This window comes from Grus americana, chromosome 2 (assembly GCF_028858705.1).
Source record: "Grus americana isolate bGruAme1 chromosome 2, bGruAme1.mat, whole genome shotgun sequence".
Taxonomy (NCBI): domain Eukaryota; kingdom Metazoa; phylum Chordata; class Aves; order Gruiformes; family Gruidae; genus Grus; species Grus americana.
The window spans coordinates 157,597,842-157,617,998 of NC_072853.1; the positions used below are offsets into that span (position 1 = coordinate 157,597,842).

Consider the following 20,157-nt stretch of genomic DNA (forward strand, 5'->3'; position numbering starts at 1 on the left):
TGTATTCTTAAATTCATGCTAAATGAATAGCTTAGAACCTTGTTTTAGAAACACATTCACTTCTGAACACATTAATCATTGCATTTGGTTATTTTCTGTGACTTCATCTTGAAATGCTAGAGGAAATTATAGCAAAGAGAATTAAATTTATCCAAACTCTAAAAGGTTGCATTACTCACACACCAAGTCTTAATGTGTCTTTAAATATAGCTTCTTTATAATGTGACATTTCAGTAATTTTAAATCTGGCACAGTAAGTCTTCTTTTATAATCACTGAGTTTGCGGTAAATAATACAGCATTTATAGAGCTAAATTAAGATGGCAGTATTCTGCAGAAGAGGAAAAATACTACTTCTTTTACTTGTTTTATTTTGCCTTGTTGTTGTTGACTGGAAAGATCTCTCCTTTGAAGGAAGCAATTAAGCTTACCTCAGTGTATACGTATTTTTATTAGTTCTGACAATAAGATACCTTAAATTGCATCTCTAGTTGTGATGTAGTAATGCAGAGGTTATTTGTACACAAAATATGAGTGATACCTGCTAACAGAGAGAGACTGTGATCTTAAGGTTATCATCAGTTGTTGTTGCTAAGATCATTGGAAATGTAAGAGAAGCTGCGCAGACGATAACTATAAGATGTATTTCTTCATGGGTGAGCTGCTTTCTGTAAGAATCTGAAATTAAATGGCTCTTCTGTTTCTTTTCAATCCGAGGAGGTGGATTTTGCATTTAAATGTATTCTAAGAGGTAATACTTTTGAAGTGTTACCACAGATAGCCTTGCTCTTTCAGAAGCAGCGTGCCATTGATCATAGATGAATAATCCTCCTTGGTAGGAGAGAAGGCTAGAGGAAAGAGTAATCCTGTTCTCTGAAGCTCCTCAGCTACTGGAGACAATTTGTTCTTGATCACAAAGAACGTCTATTCCCGGGGCTTGATGTTTCTTTGGTCCAGGGAGTTCTCCAGAGACAGATCAGCCTACAAGAGAGAAGTCATCTGTAAATATGTAAGGACATCCTGCCATACTCTGAAGATACCAATTTTGATAAATACAGATTTAAGGGGCAACAGGAAAGACCTTTAAGGATAACCAAAAAAAGCCCTCCATTCTGATATCCACTAGGATTTGACCTCCAGAGTGCATCACAGACTCAAAGGGAGATTTTTCCAGTTTAACTACTGTAATGCAGTTCTGAGAAAGGATTTGATAAAAAGCTTTAACTATAATATAATCAGAGTTCAGCTTTGTGGATCACGTAGATAATTTGCATAAGCTATTATATGTTTTTAATGTTATACTATTCATTTAATTTGGCTGCTGCTGCTCTATTATGGCCAAAGTTCTAGTTTAGGATAGATATCCTTTAAATATTTATTTTCAACTTTAAGATGCTCAGGTTTCTGTACTTAGCTCCAGGGAGAATCTCTAGTTTGGCATAGGTCTCACAAATGTGTTGGGTAGTTCTTGAATTTAGAGGTCAAACCAGTGAAATCTGTAAAAAATATCTAATGTTCTGACCCATCTTTGGGCCAGTGCTATATATATTTCTAAGCTCTTTAAGCTTTCATTTGTGTCTTACATTCTTTGGTCTATACATATATAAAAATCAAGACGACAAAGCACATCACAAAGCTCAGAAAGCTCATGTAATGAAAATCACACAGCACTTACCTATGACTGTAAATTTATATGAGTTAAACATCTCACTACAAATTTTTGATCCAGTAGGTGCATTTAATATTTCTTTTATATACTTCAAATGTGTGTCTGTTTGAAAATCAAAGGTCTCTATCCAAATTAAAGGCTACACAGAGTTCTAATAAAGTAAATATATAGACACGTGCCATAAGGCATGACTGATTGTTCTCTGACAACCTTAAAATTTTTATGTGTTCTGAGGGGGAATATTAACTTATAATACAGAAGACTAGTTTACAATACTGCCTGTCACCTGGACAGCAATATGGGAGAAACCCAGCCGATGGAAAAACCCACAGCTCTGACTCTGGATTTCGCTCCCCTGACAACCAAAAAAAGCTAGCTTGTTTTGGGGAAAAAGCTACATTTTCTTCAAGTATAGCATTGCAGGGATGCTTTTTGAGTTTCCGGAGACTTTTCAAATACATGGTGCTTTTGTGGGCTTCCAAATTTCCACTGAAAAATATTCCTCCACCTCTTTGCTTCTCCTCAAGCATTAGGCTCTGTCAGTGCACACACTCTATCCCCCCGTGAATGTGCTCTGCATTGTTGGTTAGTTCTGATTTTCATGAAATGGGGTAAATTATGTCACTCCAGTGGCAGAAATGAAGAGAGCCTTAACTGGAAACAGCTGTTCTGTCTGTGATCTTCTAATGCAAGAATATTGAAGGAGATGGGAAGAGGAGGTGACGCAAATATGTATGTTTGATGGAGGAAATGCTTTGAAGTCATGCAGCTGTCAGAGTTTTCTACTTCCTATTCAAAGAATGTGTCAAGATCATTATTCTTAACTAAACCTCAAACAGTGCTTCAAGTTACCTGACATAAGACCAAGCAGCTCTATACAGGTTGTGTCCATAGTCTAAGCCTGGATTGACTGTTCTATACAGAAAAGGGTACATTTCACATAACATAACAATTATCCTTTTCTTTAGAAGTCATTCAGACCAAATTTTTGTTTGTATGGCTTTCATTTCTCCAAGCCTGACTCTGAGGAGGGAACCAACTGAGGATTTGTAAATCTAATGGATGAAACCTACAGCTGTGGATCTTGCCATGATAAGACATCTGTTAAGCAGATACTATAAAGGAACACAGCAAGACAAACCTTAATGTTCCTCCTCTGCTGGATAAGGGTTCTTTTTAATGGGAATGTAAATAGCAGGTGGGCAGCCAGGGTGCTAAAACCCCACTCTTTGGCCAGCCAGTGGTGGCCACCTTGGGAGGGGAGTTTCTTTTAGGTAATTTCAAGTGCCAGTGCTGCTTATTCAGAAGGAAACACTTTAACAAGAGAGCATAAAGCTTCTTTCTCAGGTTATTTCACCCTACTCAGCACCATGTGTTATAAAGAAGTATTTGGTTTCAAGTGTATAGATCTGAATGGACAGCATCTCTGCTTCGGGGGTGCTTTGGATCACGTATCTTCTCTCCTATGCATTAAAAAAAACCTCAGCGCTAAAATCTGAAAGGAGATACTTGAACTCCAATACAGTTTGCCTTGTAAAGTCTGAAAGATGGAAATACTTCACTGGAAAGATGTAAACAATTATAACTAACTTTAAAAATACTCTCTCATGTTACTAACAGCTGACTAAGTACAATTATTTCCTTAGTCATGATCTCCTCTTCTATTTGCATAGCAAAACTGCATTATAAGTAAAAGATAAAAAGATAAACATCAGCATTTTTTAATTGACTTAGTTATTGGGTAATTCAATCATGATCTATAAAAAGCTCTTGCCACTTAGCAAGAAAGGGCAAAAATTGTGCTGAGTCTAAAATAGTTGATAATGACAAGACATCTAAAATGAAGACATTATTCAGACAATTACCAGCATAAGCTTCATTGTCCAAGCTATTCTATTTCAGTTGGTCATTTATAGCACAGTATAAGGTGTTTGTTTCAGTAAAAATATAATAATGGATGTGATCAGAATCAAAAGGCTCAACTGGACATGTGTAGGATGCAAAATGTTTTTGAGTTGCACAATAAAAGCTATCTTGTGTTTTCCTCAAACAGATACTGTGGTTGAGTGATAAGGTTGAGTCCTTATGATGTTCATTAATATAAACATTAAATAACAACTACAGACATTAATATCATGTCTTAATTTTTCATTATGATTGTCCATCAAATGCTACCTTTCATATGAGAAGTATGCAAAATACGCGTATTTTGCATCCTGTTACTGTATGTGTAGCCTTAAAAATTAGTTATCTGTGTTGGTGGTGCATGAATTTGGGATTGAATACAAAAGAATGACAGTGATCCAAAGTTCAAGACTCATAAAAATGCTTTATATATTACATTTGAGGTGAAATTTGCTGTAGAAGTTGGTGTTGTAGTAGAGTTACAATACCATAATGTTTATAGGACTGATTTAAGAAAAACCGTATCTTGAAAATAGTATTGGAACAAGATAAAGTTTCTCCAGAATTTTTGCATTTTTAAAGACTTGTACACTATTGTGAAATGGAGTGCATTCCTCTTCACTTCAGCGGCAGCAGAATGAAGACCTGCCTTCTTTTGTATCTCAGAGGCTGCTGGGTAACATTTATGTCAGTCGAGAGAGAAGTTGTTAATTGCTCATGGTATTTATCTCCATCTACTCTAATGCTGATAAAAACCTGGGAAAAAAATATGAGACAACCCATAAAAATAGTACAAATACATAGGTAATACAGACTCAGACTTGAAAACATGGGAAGACAAACTGTGGTCGCATGCTGAGTTATTGGGCTATGAAAGAGAAAGATTAGCTCTGTGGAACTGTTTAGCAGTGCTGGCATGAGTCAGACCAAATTGTGTTTGCCTTCTGGAAGGCAAGTCTTTGTTATGCGGAAGAATTGAAATAGCTCTGTCTAAAAATAGTAGACAAGCAAGTGTCCATGCAGAATGCAAAGTTCATGTTTCTTTACATTTTCTTTCTTTCCCCTGGATTCCAACCCTGCTGTGATTGATTTTTTTCCCTAATATACGAGCAAATTCCTTTCTTAACTAAAATTGACATATTCAAAATACAGAGGTTATAAAAGGGATATGCATTGGCACTTGCAAGTGATTGACAACATGCTGTATTCTTTTTATTTAGAGAAAAAGATGCAAGATCTATCAGAAGTATATTTGTCTGGGTCTTTTCTATTTGAGGCTGTTCACAAGCTTTAACTTAGTATAAAATTAAATGTCACTGGAGAACCTACAACCTAATTGTATAATTTTTTTAGCCTATTGCTTATATGATTGCAGATATACAGCCCCTGTTTTAATCAGTGGAAACTTTATTTATTAAAATCATGCTGTAAATTATAGTTGTGTACATACATTTTGTGCATTAACTTCAACGCCTGTTCAGATGGTGGGGAAAAAAAAAATCAAATGGTATCCTTTCCTCTCCCCTTTGCTTTTCTGCCCTTCAACACTAGAGGTACATCGTTAAACCTTTCAACTTATTTTTCACAGAAAATCATTCTGCCCCTCCAGATGTTACCACTTACACCTCAGAACACTCAATACAAGTAGAAAGACCACAAGGATCAACGGCGCGGGTGGCACCAAAGTATGGAAACGCTGAACTTATGGAGACTGGTGATGGTATGTCACAAAGCAAAATTGGCTTTTTTTCAAGTATCATGACCTTCGTAGTGGTTGCTGTATGCATCTGCTCTTTGTTTCTTCTGGGCACTTTTCACTTATAAACACATACAAAGTTGCAGCATCTTTACAGTCCTAAAATAAACTGGTATAAATGAAGCCGACATAGAGAAATATTTTTTAATCAGCAGAGCTGATTCTCTGCAGAAATTGTTTGGCAAAAGAAAGCAATGAATCTCTTTAGATCTGCTTTTATCATGCTGCCTGGTTACAGCTAGTCTGTTTTTTAAATGGCAAAGAAAGTGACATGCTAGGATGGCTACATCTTAAAAAGTGACGTGTTTGAAGTTTTAGTTTCTGAGTATATTTTTTTTTGAAAAACAGTTATTTGTAAACCCTTTCTTATTTACTGCTCCTCTTTTCTAAAACTTATTAAACAATATTTCAGCAAGGTGTGGACTAGTGGACCAAGTGTATCGCATCTAAACTTAGCAGCTTCAGCTTTAAGAACCACTTGGTAAAAGCTTTGGAGCCAACCTTATGGAAGGGTAGGAAGCTGAAATTCCTGTAATGCAGTGAGAGAGAACTGTTAGTTCAGGAACAGATGACATGAACGTTGCAGAGGCTTTGCACTCGACTAGGGAAAAGGAAGGTGATTGATGGGATTACATTATAAAAGTGCCCCTTGCCCCACGCTCCTGTTCAGAATTGTGCTTTTCAAAGTGCTGTGTGGGCAGGCACGCTCCCTTTGGAGGTTGCTGGCTGGTGGGATTGGCTGTAGGGATGTTCAGGGAACACAAGGTCATGCTGAAGTAATACAAAGATGTGAACGATGTTTAAGATGGATACTGGACAGACGTCCACTGCAGTGTAAAGAGCAACCCAGAATAAATGATGGGGCAGAGCCTGTGACCCCCACTCCTTGCTGAGCTGCGGTCTAGTCAGACAATGTTGGTATGACCAGTGATCGTGGGGAGAGCCAATGCCTGTCTTCTCACTGACCATTGCCAATGCCACTCAGAAGAGTTCTCTAAGGTTACTAACACTTGCTCTAGGGAAGGGTTTCTCACTGTGCTTCTCTCCCTCAGTCTATGTGCTGTTTCCCCTCTAATTTTGCAAGCTCACTCTGACATTGTTGTATTGTTTTTCTTTAAACTAGGCATCATTGTTCCTTTTTGCTGAAATGATCTTAATGTCTTAATGTTGAATACTTGAGTCACGGTATGGCATGAAACTGTAGTTGTGGTGGCCTTGCAGTCCTAGACTTTTTCTTACCCCACTTAACGTCTGGTGGCATTCAGCGTAGCGGTCGACTGATGTCTCCATTGATCCCTGTCCTGCAGGAGTACCAGTGAGCAGCAGAGTGTCAGCAAAGATTCAGCAGCTGGTCAATACACTAAAACGGCCCAAACGACCACCATTACGAGAGTTCTTTGTAGATGACTTTGAGGAATTGTTAGAAGGTAAAATGACTGTTTTTCAAAAGGTTTGGGGATCTCTTATTAAAACTCTGTAAAATGTTTGTCTCACACATTGACTTTCTCAAAAGCTAAGTAAGCCCTCCATGTGCTGGCAAGTACCAAAAAGCATCAGTATTAAGTGAAATCTGCTTGTAGTGAACTTGGACATAGTGCTCTAGAGTCAAAAGTCTCTCTTGCTTGCTCAGCTCCTGGTTCTGCTTGCAAAGAAATGACAGAAGAGAGTGAAGCTCTACTTTGAGAACATGCAGCTGTGGGTTACAGCCATTGCTGTTGAACACCAATATGAGAAAAACTGTCAGTGAGGGAGCATGTTAAATGTTTTACACATCATTTGTGTAACAGAGAAGCATTGGAAAATGAACTAAATATAAGATAGAAACAAGGATAAAGTCAATTTTTTTAAGGAAGCCAGTGCTTTGAGAATTAAGATTTGCCAGGATGTGGAGATTTAAGTAGTCTTCATAATAGTTTATAAGAAAGCAATGTAACAGAACATGACTTGAATCAATCTGTTACTGATGACTTGTTAAAGTACATTTTTTCAGTAGTTCTGCAGTTCATCTCATTACTGCATTTTTGCCAGGAAAAAGTCTTCTCCATCTCTCCTTAGGAATAAAGAAAGATTGATTATTTCGAAGATGAATATATGCATGCTGCCTCAGCAGTTTCTTTCCCTGCTTGTAGAGCTAGTGTAAGCATAAGCACGTGCATTCCTGAGATGTTTCAGTTGCTTCATCCCTGTTAAAGTTAAAAGTAAATTATTCTGTTACATTTCTTTGTTGCTTCTCAATACCTTCTAACATGTTATTATTTTCAGGATATTTTGCAAAGGTAACTTATTCTCTTGGTTACACAGGTGTACACAGGGTATAGAATTTACATGGTAACTGTATATCTTTTCATAATCATAAGTTCAACAGCCAGATCCAAACCAGCCAAAGCCAGAAGGAGCTCAGATGTTGGCTATGCGTGGGGAACAATTAGGTGTGGTTACAAATTGGCCGCCTTCTCTGGAAGCAGCTTTGCAGCGATGGGGGACCATCTCACCGAAAGCTCCTTGCCTAACCACTATGGATACTAATGGAAAACCACTGTATATTCTCACTTACGGTGAGCACTCTTCAAATTCCTTGTGCTTTTATTTATTGTATATGGTATCTGTGTATATACTAAATGCATAAATATACAGTGGAAAAAGCCCTCTAATGATGCATCTGTTCCATTTCTGAGTAGGGTAAGGCAATTCTGAAGCTGTTGGTGTCTGAGTATGAATTGCTGAGATGCTATAGTATGATTTATTTCACAAAGAGGAAGAGCTGAGTAGATACACCCATGGAATCACAGATTATAAATTAAAACCACCTTTTAAATAGAAAGACATCCTAGGGCAGATTTTCCTGAAGATTAACATCTAAATCCATTGCCCTTGGAAATTCCCCAGGCTTTGCTCTGCAAAAGCAGAACCTGGTACACAAAATTCACCAGCTTCCTGAAGAAGTTAAAATAGGATTTGTTTTCCGGTGTTCTACTGGCATTGTAGTAAGTGTGATTTGAATTATTCCTCCTGATACGTAGCTGTACAGCTAGCGAATGTACCCCCTTGAAATAGATTTGCCAGGATATATTTCAGTGTGATCTTTGGTATGTTGATATAGTTAAATGTGTACTGCCTGACAATTTATCTCCAAATAAAAATAGACATAAGGATATCTCTGACAAATAACTCCCATATAGCTTCTAGTTTTGAGATGTTCAGGGGACATTTGGGAGATGTTCAAAGGAATTATTATGAATAACCGTCAGACTTTGAAAGCAAGTTGGGACATTTCCGTATGCTATTGATATGGATATAAAAATGATTTTGCTTTTTTTATTTCTACCTTTTCAGGGACCTAGAGTTCTGTGCAGAGAATGTTTTTACGTGCTGTGATACAGAGGGCTGTCTGTTTTGTTCAGTGCTGAATGCTCTGTTCCATTCAGGAGTTAGACCAATGGTCTCTGGCCAGAAAGATGTCTGCTGCAAGTTTGGCATTGCAAATATAGTGAAAGGCTTTTAAAGCATAACAGAACCTTTGCAACTGAAGGTCATGCATGAAACATTTTCTCTTCAGGTACCTTAGAGTTAAGAACTTACTTAAATTAGGGGGCAAACATATGATTCACCATTGATCAATGTTTTTCTTCCTTAAGGACATTTACTTGGAACTAGAGAAGCATTTTAAAGTTTGCAATTACATGTTTGCAGCAGAGCAATTCATGTCATCTACTGAATGCCCTAAATAAATTGGAAAGGAAATTAAGATGTTAGTGAGAATCAGACCATTTTTCTGAATATGGGACTCTGTCCAGAGTCTGAGCATATGTTCTGCTTGGCCTGAAGGGCTGTTAGGCTGAGCAGATCAACCTGAGGACTCATCCATGTGGCTCACGAAGCCACCTAGCCTGCTTCTCTGTCCTAAGCTAACTCTTTCCAAACCCCTTTTCTAAATTGTCCAAATTGTGAGAAAAATGGGACTAAAGTTCATGTTTTCATTACTTTCATTTGGCGGCACTCTAGGATATGATTCTTGCTGTTGCTTTTCAGTAGTTTCTTGAGGTCAGAAAAAATCTATTTTTTTTTCTTTTTTTCCTTCTTTCTATAGATAAAAGAAGTTACAAACCACAACGTCCTAAGAGATTCAGTGAATTCTTCTCTGCTAGCTAGATTTCAAGCTGACATTCTTCTTCATAGGAAATGTCCATTCACTGTGAAATAACAGGGGTTTTTTTATTTAAATGACAACTGCTTTTGAAATATCATTAACATTACAGCCACCTGCCATTTTATTGGTGACTTTATGAGTGATTTTGCTGTAGGTATTCCACTTTTCGTGTTTGTAATATTTTCTACAGTTTTGGGCATGGCGTTTTTTAAAGTTGAACATTAATAGACATTAAGCCTTGGACTCAGCAAAGACACTCTTATCTATGAATTTTTATCCCTGTGCGTAGTTCCACTGGCCCTGGTGGTAATAAAGTTTTGAAAGATGAGCTTAACCCACAATCCTACCACATGGTATTAATGTGACACTTCATTTCCTTGTGTGCATGCTACAATCAGATGACTAAAACTTCAAAACATCAACATTTAGTAGCCTCTGAGTTTGTACCTCACAGTTATTTTCAAGTTCTTTGCCAATTTAAGGAAACACCATTACCAGGATTTTTCATATGTTCAGTATTTTGACAGATATTCAAGAGTTTTAAGAATAAATCTAAGTTTCTAGAGGTTCAGTCTTTGACATGTTACCAGCATGGTCACTGTGCACCTTTTCTTTAATATTGTACCTCTGTTTACTGTTCTCTGCATCCATCTCCAGACTTCTTTCCATCTCTCCAAACTGGATTCCAGGAATGTCTTTGTAGCTGTCAGCAAGGTCATAGCCCATCTGAGTAGGAGTACTTATTCCCTTAACACCAAGCATATTTATCTCCTGCTTTGTGGATCATTGTAGACAACATTGCCATCCTGCCTGGCACTCAGGCTCTAACTTGAGTATCATATATATGTTTCTTTAGTTTTGTACAGCCGTTCTGTGTCCAAACCTCGCAGGTTATTTTGGGAGCAAATCTTTTCAGGCTTTTTGCTGCATCTATACGGTGATATCTCATCCTGTCCTTCACCTTAGTCTTGATTCTTACAGCAGGTTCTCTCTGGCCCAGCAAAATGCAGTGCTGGCCTGTTGCATCTATCCAGGATGCTTTCATACTTCCTCTTGGTGGCCTCACCTACTGAAAAGGAGCTCTTTGAGAGCCCACAAAGTTCTCCAACACCTTCCTCACAACTCTCTTACCATCCTGTCCGGCGACACCTGAGAGCGGTCAGACTGATGGCCAAGCAATGGCGTACTGTGGCAGACAGCGGTAGATTGGTGTGATAAGACCACCTTGTGTGATTTACTGGAATGAATTTCCCTTTCTAACAGTGACTGATGTGGATATGATATGGTTAGTGTGGATTTAAGCAGCGAGTGCTCTAGATTGTCTTGTGCTGTTGTGCCATAAGCAGAACTAGTTTAAAGAAGTTATTCTTTGAGCTGTTGCTTAAAATCATCTCTGCCTTCCCATTTCTCTGCAGGAATTCATCTAATTTGTAATGCCTTATATCTGCCGTATCTTCTCCAGCATGTTCTTTGAGCTTTTTGTCTTCATAGCATGTCAGGACTGATTTTCTCCATGGGTCTTGGATTACTGTAGATAGAAGAAATTAATAACTGCATCTCTTGTAGACTTGATCTTTATTTTAAGCAAGTTTTTGAAGTGATTTGCCTTAGTTCTTGAAGTTCTTCTCAGTGCCCCAGTTGTAATCTTTATTTAATGTACTCAAAACTCTTAAACTCTTTCTAGTGAATGAAACACTAGATAGAATGAATATTACTTATTTCTCAAATACTTTGTTCCTCTGGGAACTTGGTTAAGTGAAGAACGTCTTAGTTAAGTTATTCACAATCCCTTTATAAATCAAACCGCTGAATATGCATAAATTGAAATGTCTAAGATATGGGAAGGAAAGATGTCTTTATTGAGTTGTATGTAAGTCTGAACTCTGACTAGAAACCTAATGTGTGGTTCGAGGAAAAGGACAACAATTTCTGGCTCAGACAAAGTTAATCAGAGTAGTCAGGCATCTGGTTTTGGTATTGTCGGTGTTAATAATAAAGCGCTTAGTGATTTCTTAGAGGAGAAATGTTAATAAAGGACAATTAAATCCTATATTGTACTTACGCTATCACAGTTACTTTTCTCACTTAAAATGATTATTCTAAGAAGAATCAGAAAGGCTGGGGGAAAAGTAAAAAGCTGAAAGTAATTTAGGAATGAGCAAGTTTTGAGCTTTCTTATTGTAACCATTATTAAAAACAACAAAACGAGTACCAGTTAACTACATCTGATTCAAAGAATCTCATTTCCTTTATCTAACACTTTCTGTAATCAGATTTTTTAAAACCATTTTCATTAGCTCTGATGTATTGTTTCACACGTCAGAGGCCCATTGGAGACAGCAAGGCTAGCAAAAAAGAGCAGAGAAGGCTCTCTGGATAGAGAAGTATTTTTTCTTTATCCATTTGGATTCTGTGGAGAAAAAAATGCCTGAAAAATTACTTCTTTTTTTTTTTAAAATGAATTGCCCATAAAAAAACTCAATGCAACTGTAAACATTTTGTGGCCAAAGTCACACTGCCTAGGCAGAGGTGATGTAGATTGTACTGGAGATACCCTGAGATGGCTGAACCTTAACAACAGACCCAAAACAGCCAACCCCAAGCAGTGCTGCAGCTGCTGTCCGACCCAGCCACCTGCATCCTCTTGCTGCAAGAATCTCCTAGGCCAGGAATTTCACAGTTATCAGGAGGAGAGAGAGAGAGAATCAAGACTCTTCTAACCAAGAAGCTACATAACCAGACTGTCCTTATCTCTGAAATAACACACTGCTTGCAGAGGTATGGACAGTCGTGGTTCAAGTCCCTAGGTAGACATCAATGTTATGATTGTTTAATACTTTAAACCTTTATTTCTTTGCTAAAAAGACAGAAAATTACATTAAGAAGTCTGTATTACAATCTGTGATTAAGACTGGAGTATCAAGCACTGTAATAACAAGGTTAACTATTCTGAGTATGTCTGGACTCTTTTATTCTCTGCAACAGAACATTTTTGTTCTTCTTTGGATTTTTTTCTTGCAAAAGACAAGAAGTTCTTTTGCTGCTCAGGATGGATCTAAAGAGTTTATGAAGAACGGGTTAACAGAGCAACAGAACTGCGACTATTATTTTGCAAAGCACAAAAAGTGCCCCTTTACCTGCATAGTATTAGGAAGTTTGCCATTTACACCAGATTTAATAAATACTCTTGTTTCTATTTAATACAAGAAATGTCATACTGTGATATTGAGAAAATGAATATTTGACAAAATTATTTGCAGTTAAACTTTGGCAGTCTCGCAATTGCTGTGCACGGAGATTGGTAAGCAACCACTGGTTTGGCTTTGTTGAGTTAGTGCTGTGTGGTGCTGAGGAGCGTCCTGAAGATGATAAGGAAATCGACTGTGATTTGTTTTCTCTCTGTTTTCTCCCTGATACAGCTTTTCTCTTATAACCTTCTTTACATTCAACACAAACATATAGTCCTTTTACAGGTTTGCGAAGGTAGAGGAGGGGGATTTATTTCAGAGTCATGTGAAAGCATCTAATTTTGTTAACTGATCCCTTTTTGTGTGGTTTTTAAGACCTGATGGTTTCCTTTATCCTCCTAATGTGTTGCTTAACCAGATGGGACTGGCTATTAACACAGTCTGGCTTGCTAAATTTTAGTTGGTAAAAGATACTGCCCTCTGAATAGACTGTTATAAAAAGAACGAGACTGAACACAATTGAAATGTAAAATATGTGCTTGCTGGTGTAGATTTGCTACTATTTAACTAAGTTAAAATTCCAGCAGCAAAAGGGACTTGCCCCACACAGGAGTTAGCAGTGTTTGTCACAGCTGCCAGAAAGCGAGATGCTGTTTTTCATCCCGTCCTACCGAGAATATCTGCGCATGCAATGTCTGCCAGATGTGGTTCTGCTTCAGAGGCATAGCGGTACTTGCTGGTACTTGCTGGGCAGCGGGAGCACTCAGTTTACTTTGCAAGTGTGTGAGGAGCGTTAGAGGTGACTTGGCCTCCTGGCATAAACACGCTGCTGGGGCATGCAAGTCTGGCGGCAGCACTCCGGGACAGCAACAGAAGTGGCTAAGGAAGATACGATCATCTTTGGAAGCAGAAGATTTATTTCGGTAAATGCTTTAGTAATTATAAGTTAGGCAATGATAGATACAGAGAAAAGCTTGATTTCTTACCATCTCGTGGAGTTAGTCAAGATCTTGGAAAGCAGCACCACAGTTAGCAGCTTGATGGGAGGTAGGAACAAGGTTATAATTTGTAGTTAGCGGTAAGGTGTGTGTTAACTGGATGTTGTGGGATTTTGTTTTCCCAAATGAACTTGGGAAACTCTGCTGTGGACACCTACCAGTCCGCTTCATTTGGGAAATAGTTTTGTGACCTGAAAACTAGGAGATAATTCAGGTACATCAGGCACATCTAGTGCCCCGTGTTCTCCATGATGCATGTGTGTGACTGGCAGACACAGGTGCAGGGTCTGCAGAGCCCGGGCCTCTTCTGGAGGGGACCCTTGTGCTTGAAACACCACTAGACACTCAAATCTCTCGCTAATGACTTATCCCTGTAGATGTCTTACCAATTCTTCATTTTTAAATGCAAGAAAGTAGCTGCTCATGTATGGCTGGTGAGCAGATCAGAGCCTGGCAGGGGCAAATCCTGTCCCTGGTGAGGCAGGTAGGAGTGTTGTTCGACAGGACCCCGCTGCAGCGGGGACGTGGGTGAAGGTGAAGAAGAGGAGGGCTCACGGAGTCTGGTCTTTACCTGGGGGAACAGCGGGGAAGCAGCAGTGCTGCTCGAGGTTCCTGCACCCAGCAGCACAGGCTCTGCCGGGCTGCAGGCAGGGCTGAGGGCAGCTTTCTGCTGCAGCAGCATGGCTGGAAGAAAGGAGCTCCTGCACTGAGCTGAAACACAGGCTGGTCCGCTCACTACTAAATAAAACTGTTGCCTGAGTTTCCTGCATCTGCCTTCCTGTCTTCAAGCCAACTTATCAGAAGATTAATGGCAGCATGTTGATCTGAGGAGGACCGGTGCTTCATTGCACTCTGGCTGAGGACAACGGGGCGTTATCCTCAGCAGCCCCAAACAGCCATATCTCCGCTGTAGCCCGTGCAACGAAGACGGTTTACCCCGCGCAAGGACGGGCCCGGCGGCGGTAAGCCCTGCCTCAGAGCGCAGGCCTTGGAGGCAGCACAGCTGGCCTCCCCGCCAAGGCCTCCCTCCTCCTGCGCAGATGTGGCACCGTATGGAGGTCACGGCAAGGTCGCAGCATTGGGATTTGTGGGAGAGGTTTTAGCAATCGGCTTTTTCCCAGAGACGTCTAATCTCTCAAGTTTGCAAAGGAAGAATTACACTGAATTGCAACCCAGGCAGAACGAAGGAAGGAAATACTTCAAAGATTTCCTTCTTTATAACATCCTTCGTTACTGAGGGCTTTTATCCTGCAGTCGTCGAGTCCCTTGTGTTTCTCAGGGATGTTGGGGGGGCAAACAGCCAAGGTGGCAAAATAAACGCACGGTTCAGTCCACCTCTGGTCAGAAGCTTGTGCCCCATCCAGCAGCCACAGATCTGGCCCCGATGATTCATACATTCCTGGCTCCAACTTCTGGATTACTGCTCCTTTTGTAGCCCTTTTATTTATTTTTTGGAACTCAGCTATATACCCTGGAAGAAAAATTACGGTCTTCCTGTTGGAACACGATCCAGTTGAAGATCTGCGTGGACTTCACTCTGCCTGCTTGCGAGGGCGCCTTGCGGGCTCTGCCTGCCCCTGCCGGGCTGCTGCTGCCCGCGCTGGAGAGGAGGCAGCAGCCAGGGCCAGGCAGACATGGAGTGAAGTTACGGAGCTCTTAAGGGCTGCAGGAGAGACCATGTATTCCAGCTCCTTCCCAACCGAATGTAAACTAGCTTTTTGTTCCGGTTTTCCAGAGTTTCATACCCATAGGCACATGCAGTTAGCTCGGCTAATTAACATGGTTTGGTGTTGCACCAGTAAATAGAGCAGGGAAGGGCTGTGGTGACAGAAAATTAGAGTCTTTTCTGACCGTTAGAAAATATTACAGGTATTTTTTGTGCAGGTTGAAGTGTATTTAAACAGAAAGGTGAGGAATTAGGGAGGCAGCCTTATATATCTGTGTTTCAGAAGCTGAAATAAAATTTTGGCAATAAAAGAGCACCATGACAAAATGTATTTAAAGAATTATTTAAAACTTTACTAGGAAGTATCCCTTTACATTTTCGTAGTCTTTGAGAGAATTTAATTTCTGCATTTACTCAGATCATTCACGTGGAGATGGTTGTACTGCATACCTGGGTACTTCTGAAAGAATGCATCTAAATACTTTAATATGAATAGCCCTTAGATTTTGAAGAAAATATTGCAAGATGATGGCACATTTGATAGATGAAAAATTAGTGTGAATATATCACAAATGCAAATTTAAGACTTGTAACAGATTTAATCTCTATAGCTCAGACAGAACTTTTCACGGCAGCCCCTTATGTCTCTCAGAAAAGAAATTAAAAATTCAATATTCATTTCAAGCTTGAAAGTGTTTTGTGTAAAGATGGTTCTTTCTTGCAATTCAGAACTTTTGCCAGGCTTTTGATTTCCATTCTGCAATTTTCTGTATCATTACTAATTGCTCCTTTAAGTTTGTTGCCACTGAAACTTTAATGTTGGAAAACTTTAAGAAAAAGAATATTTGCTTTCTTAAGGCATCTTTGTTTTTGTCCTACTCACTTGTCAAGTTCAAGTGTTGACTGTAGCAGCAGGGATGCTTTTAAAGACTTTCTTTCCATCAAATGCAGGTAGTTCTGCCGTAGTGCTGTGAGGGTTAATCCTGCAGACGTACTCCTGTATCCATGCTGAGTTTCCAGTGGAACAGAATTGAATCATGTTTATTTCTGAGCTTCGAGGCAGTTCAGCATGCAAATACTGGAGTAATTTTAAATAAATTAAAAACTCTGCAAAATACAGTTTGATGATACAATATTACCATTTTCATAAGAAGAAATTGCATGTAGTACTTTTTCAATAACAAGCAGCAGTGACCCTTCCAATTTTCCTTAATGGGGAAAAAAGAAAATCTGGCCTTCTAATCCTACGTTATATTTACATCAGATTTGCACTTAAAAAGAATTCAACAGTATTGCATTCTATAACCAGAATGTGGAAGAATTTGTTGTAACAACTACTGGGCTTAGTTATAAATAGCAATAGTGCCTGTTTGGGAGCCTGAACTGCTGAACCCCATAGGTAATCTGTTGTCAGAACCTATTATCGTTTAAGTTATTGGTGGGCATGAATTAAAGATTTGTTACTGTCAAACTGAATACTGCTTAAAGACAGTACCTAGGGGCCAGCCAAGAACAAGGGCTGTTGTGCTCGGTATTGTTCAAATGGAAGTAACAAGGTCTCTAAACAAAGGCAATCTGAAAGAGCTTGTGTAGTTGGAAGATGCTGATCACTTGAAGGATTAATGAAAAGCATCTAACATAGCCAATGAGGTCTCGATGAGATAATTTTTTCTTTAAAGAACATCGGGGTAAGGTCTTGATAAGGATTAGCTAAGTGTGGAGATGGAGAGATGAGCAAGGGAGAAGAGAGACAGTAAAAAGGAAGGGTACCTGGGGCAAGTGAAATGCAACTGAGGGAAGGGAGGATGTGGGAGCAGGTGAGAAGAAAAGCCAAGTCAAATGGAAGAAGGCCCAGAATGAGCAGTGAAATGCAGCCAGATGTGCTAAGGCTCAGAGGGTCCCTGCTGCTTCAGCGTGCCCCTTTGGCTGTGGAGTGTTTTCTGTTTCTTGGGGTATTTTTCCGTGTCTCTGCTTCTTGGGACTCCTTTCCTTTTTCCGTCAGTGGCTTGGGGTGAGAGAAGTGCCATCACGAAACCTGAGTAACACCCTCAGAGGTCAGTCTGGGCTGACATGCAACTTGTCCGGCTTGCTACAGCCAAGGGTGTCACGATGATGGCTGGACTTGATGATGTTCCAGCCGCTTCTAATGGTTAACTTTTAGAGTCAAGATCACATTTTCTCCAAAGTAAGAAACTTCTGCCATGAAAAAAACTATTCTTTTTTTTTTGCTTCTTAAAAATGCTGCTGTCTTGAAAAAAAAAGCTCAAAAAAAGCTTCTGATAATTTTTTAAATATTTCCACTAGTCCCAGTAGTGCTGTCATGTTTAGTTGGCTTACTATTTTTTTTTCACTGCTCAGGTGTTCTTTCTCTTTAATCGTCTTGTAAAACACAAGAAGAATTTTAAAATTAATTTCACAAATTTTGTGTTAATAGGCAAACTTTGGACCAGAAGTATGAAGGTTGCTTACAATATACTACATAAATTAGGCACAAAACAAGAACCAATGGTACGACCTGGAGACAGGGTGAGTATTTCAATGATTTTTATTTACTAATAATTCAGATCCCACATTGACAAAGAGAGAATGAGGTATTTGGGATGCTCAGAGGAAATTAAGGAAGCAAAATGTTGGGGGAGTGAAATCTGCGTTTTACTCAGAAAAAGACTGATCATTCAGAGAGATGTTTTGAATTGCATAATAAATAACCTGAGCTGGTACCTGCTGAATAGTAACTTGAAGTTGTGGCAACATCAACAATAAACATTCCCATGGAAAGTGATTTTTGGACATAAAACAGCAGTCTGTTTAGCAAAAGCTTGCTTATGGAGCCTGGAGTGTCATGTGGGTAAAAAACTTACTTACTAATGACTTTGTAGTTGTTGAGATGGTAGAAACAAGAGAAGCATTGTGGAGGACAAAGACAAGCAAAGTAAGCACATTTTGGCAGTCAGTTAAATAAATAAATTACGCTGACTGGTAACATGGAGAATATTTCCATTCCTGGTTCCTGACTCTGATGCAGCTACTGCTAGAGGCTGAATCCAGGTGAGTGGATAAAGTCCACAGAGAGCAAGAGTTACAGAGATAACACCTGAAGTTGTTAAATGAAGACAAGAACATCCTGTGGTTTTGCTATCAATGTACTTGCAGACCTACCCCTTCCTCTGTCAAGGCTGGCCAAGCCTGCTGCCCCTTTCCTCTGCCAGAGCATGCATAGAAATTTCCACAGGTCCCATTCCAGGCTGACTTTAAGCCATTAAATGGAGATACCAGAACAAATTTGTCAGAAATGCAAATTTTAGTCCTGCCTTAGTGCTTAGAGTTGTGAAGGTGGGATTAAGTCTTCCTCCCCCAGGGTCTGATAGCAATTCTCAAAGTGTTGGGTCACTTGGTTCTCTTGTGTCACACGTGAGAAACGCGTCTGTTTGCATTACACATTTCTTAGGGTTCAAAAATGAGAGTATGCAATAATGCTTCCCAAAAGAAAAAAGAAGAAAAAAAATTAAAAAATGAAACCTGACAGTCCTTCCTATGTTTCTTTTTGAAACAAACCATAAAGAATTTAACTGAAGAATCTCTAGATCCTTAATCTAAATTGCTTCCTACAATGGCATTCAGCCAGGAGTAGGATCTGAAGAATCTCTTTTACTTGGTATGCAAGTGTGTCTCTAAGCAACAGCAGAAGAAAGAAGTTGTTCAAGTGTACACATCAAAGCAATCCACCCAGAAAGCTCCAAAAGGACTAAAGTTCAGATATGGGCAGTGTGCATCTCTCCCTATCTATTGTGTGCTAACTGCCCGTCTTCGTATTCATTTACCGCAGCAGCCACTGGCATCTCCTAACATTAAGAAAGGATTTGTGGATAATTCAGGCTGAAAGCTGGAAGTTTAGCTAGTGCAGGACACATAAACATAACAAACAACAAATTGCAGCTCTTCTAAAATAAGTCCACCTAGATTACAGTGAAACAAATGTTTATAGCTGAGTGCTGGAAGCATATGCTTTGCGTCATAAAAACATCTTGCCTAGAATCCCTGTGTAACAGAAACATGACCATTTGAAGCAACTTCATGTTGGAGATGAGGTGTTACTGTACTTCTGATGTTCTAGGCTGTTATTCTGGCTGTTACACCCCTGTTGTAATAGCATAAAAGCTTCCTGACCCCTTTGAAGATGGCTTTTTATTCTAAGTAATGATGTATTTTGTGTGACAACATTTAAAGGTAGTTTTTAAATACTAAATGAAATACAGACATTTATTTCTGGTCTTTTCTAAATGATAGTGTAATTGTTTCCTTATGTTAATATTATATAAAATTCAGAAAGGCCTTTTTCCCTTTAAAAGCATCTTCTATCAATACAATCTCTATTTTTCATGACTACCATTACATCACTCCTTAGGTTCTTTGTCTGAGCCAAAAAATAAGTGAATGTGCCTGCATTTGATTCCTTGTTTCTGGTATTATTATAGTACACGATGAACTACATTTGCCTTCTATAGTAACTTCAGAAATTTAACCTTGTGTCACCCCAGACAGCTGCCTGAAAATTAAGCTTGCCCTCTGAAATATCTACTAGATAACCAGATTCTCATCTGGTAATATACACTCTGTGTTTTGTTTGCCTTCAGCCTTATCCCTTTTTGCTTTTACACACATTATTTATTTATTTGGTACAGGTCTGTTAGTGATTAATGTTTTTTTGGAGGGGAAGTTAATGCCTCATTCCCGCTGGACTTCAGTGAGATTTTTTCACCTCTGTCAGCTCCTTTGCAAAGATTCCCAGCCAAACTATCTCTGCGTGTACGTTAACAAAGACCAACACA

The 20,157-nt window shown here is 39.2% G+C and overlaps 1 protein-coding gene across 6 annotated transcripts in view; it reads left to right on the forward strand.

The window, feature by feature from the left end:
- DIP2C (disco interacting protein 2 homolog C) overlaps positions 1-20,157 on the forward strand; it is a 329,448-nt gene that overhangs the window by 212,117 nt on the left and 97,174 nt on the right. For 5 of the 6 annotated variants that reach the window (XM_054815996.1, XM_054815990.1, XM_054815992.1 and 2 more), the window contains 4 exons: positions 5,162-5,293; positions 6,637-6,756; positions 7,687-7,884; positions 17,763-17,854. In XM_054815996.1, coding sequence (XP_054671971.1) covers positions 5,162-5,293; positions 6,637-6,756; positions 7,687-7,884; positions 17,763-17,854 — 542 coding nt within the window. The remainder of the gene's footprint in view (positions 1-5,161; positions 5,294-6,636; positions 6,757-7,686; positions 7,885-17,762; positions 17,855-20,157) is intronic. The other variant, XM_054815993.1, reaches the window with a different exon arrangement.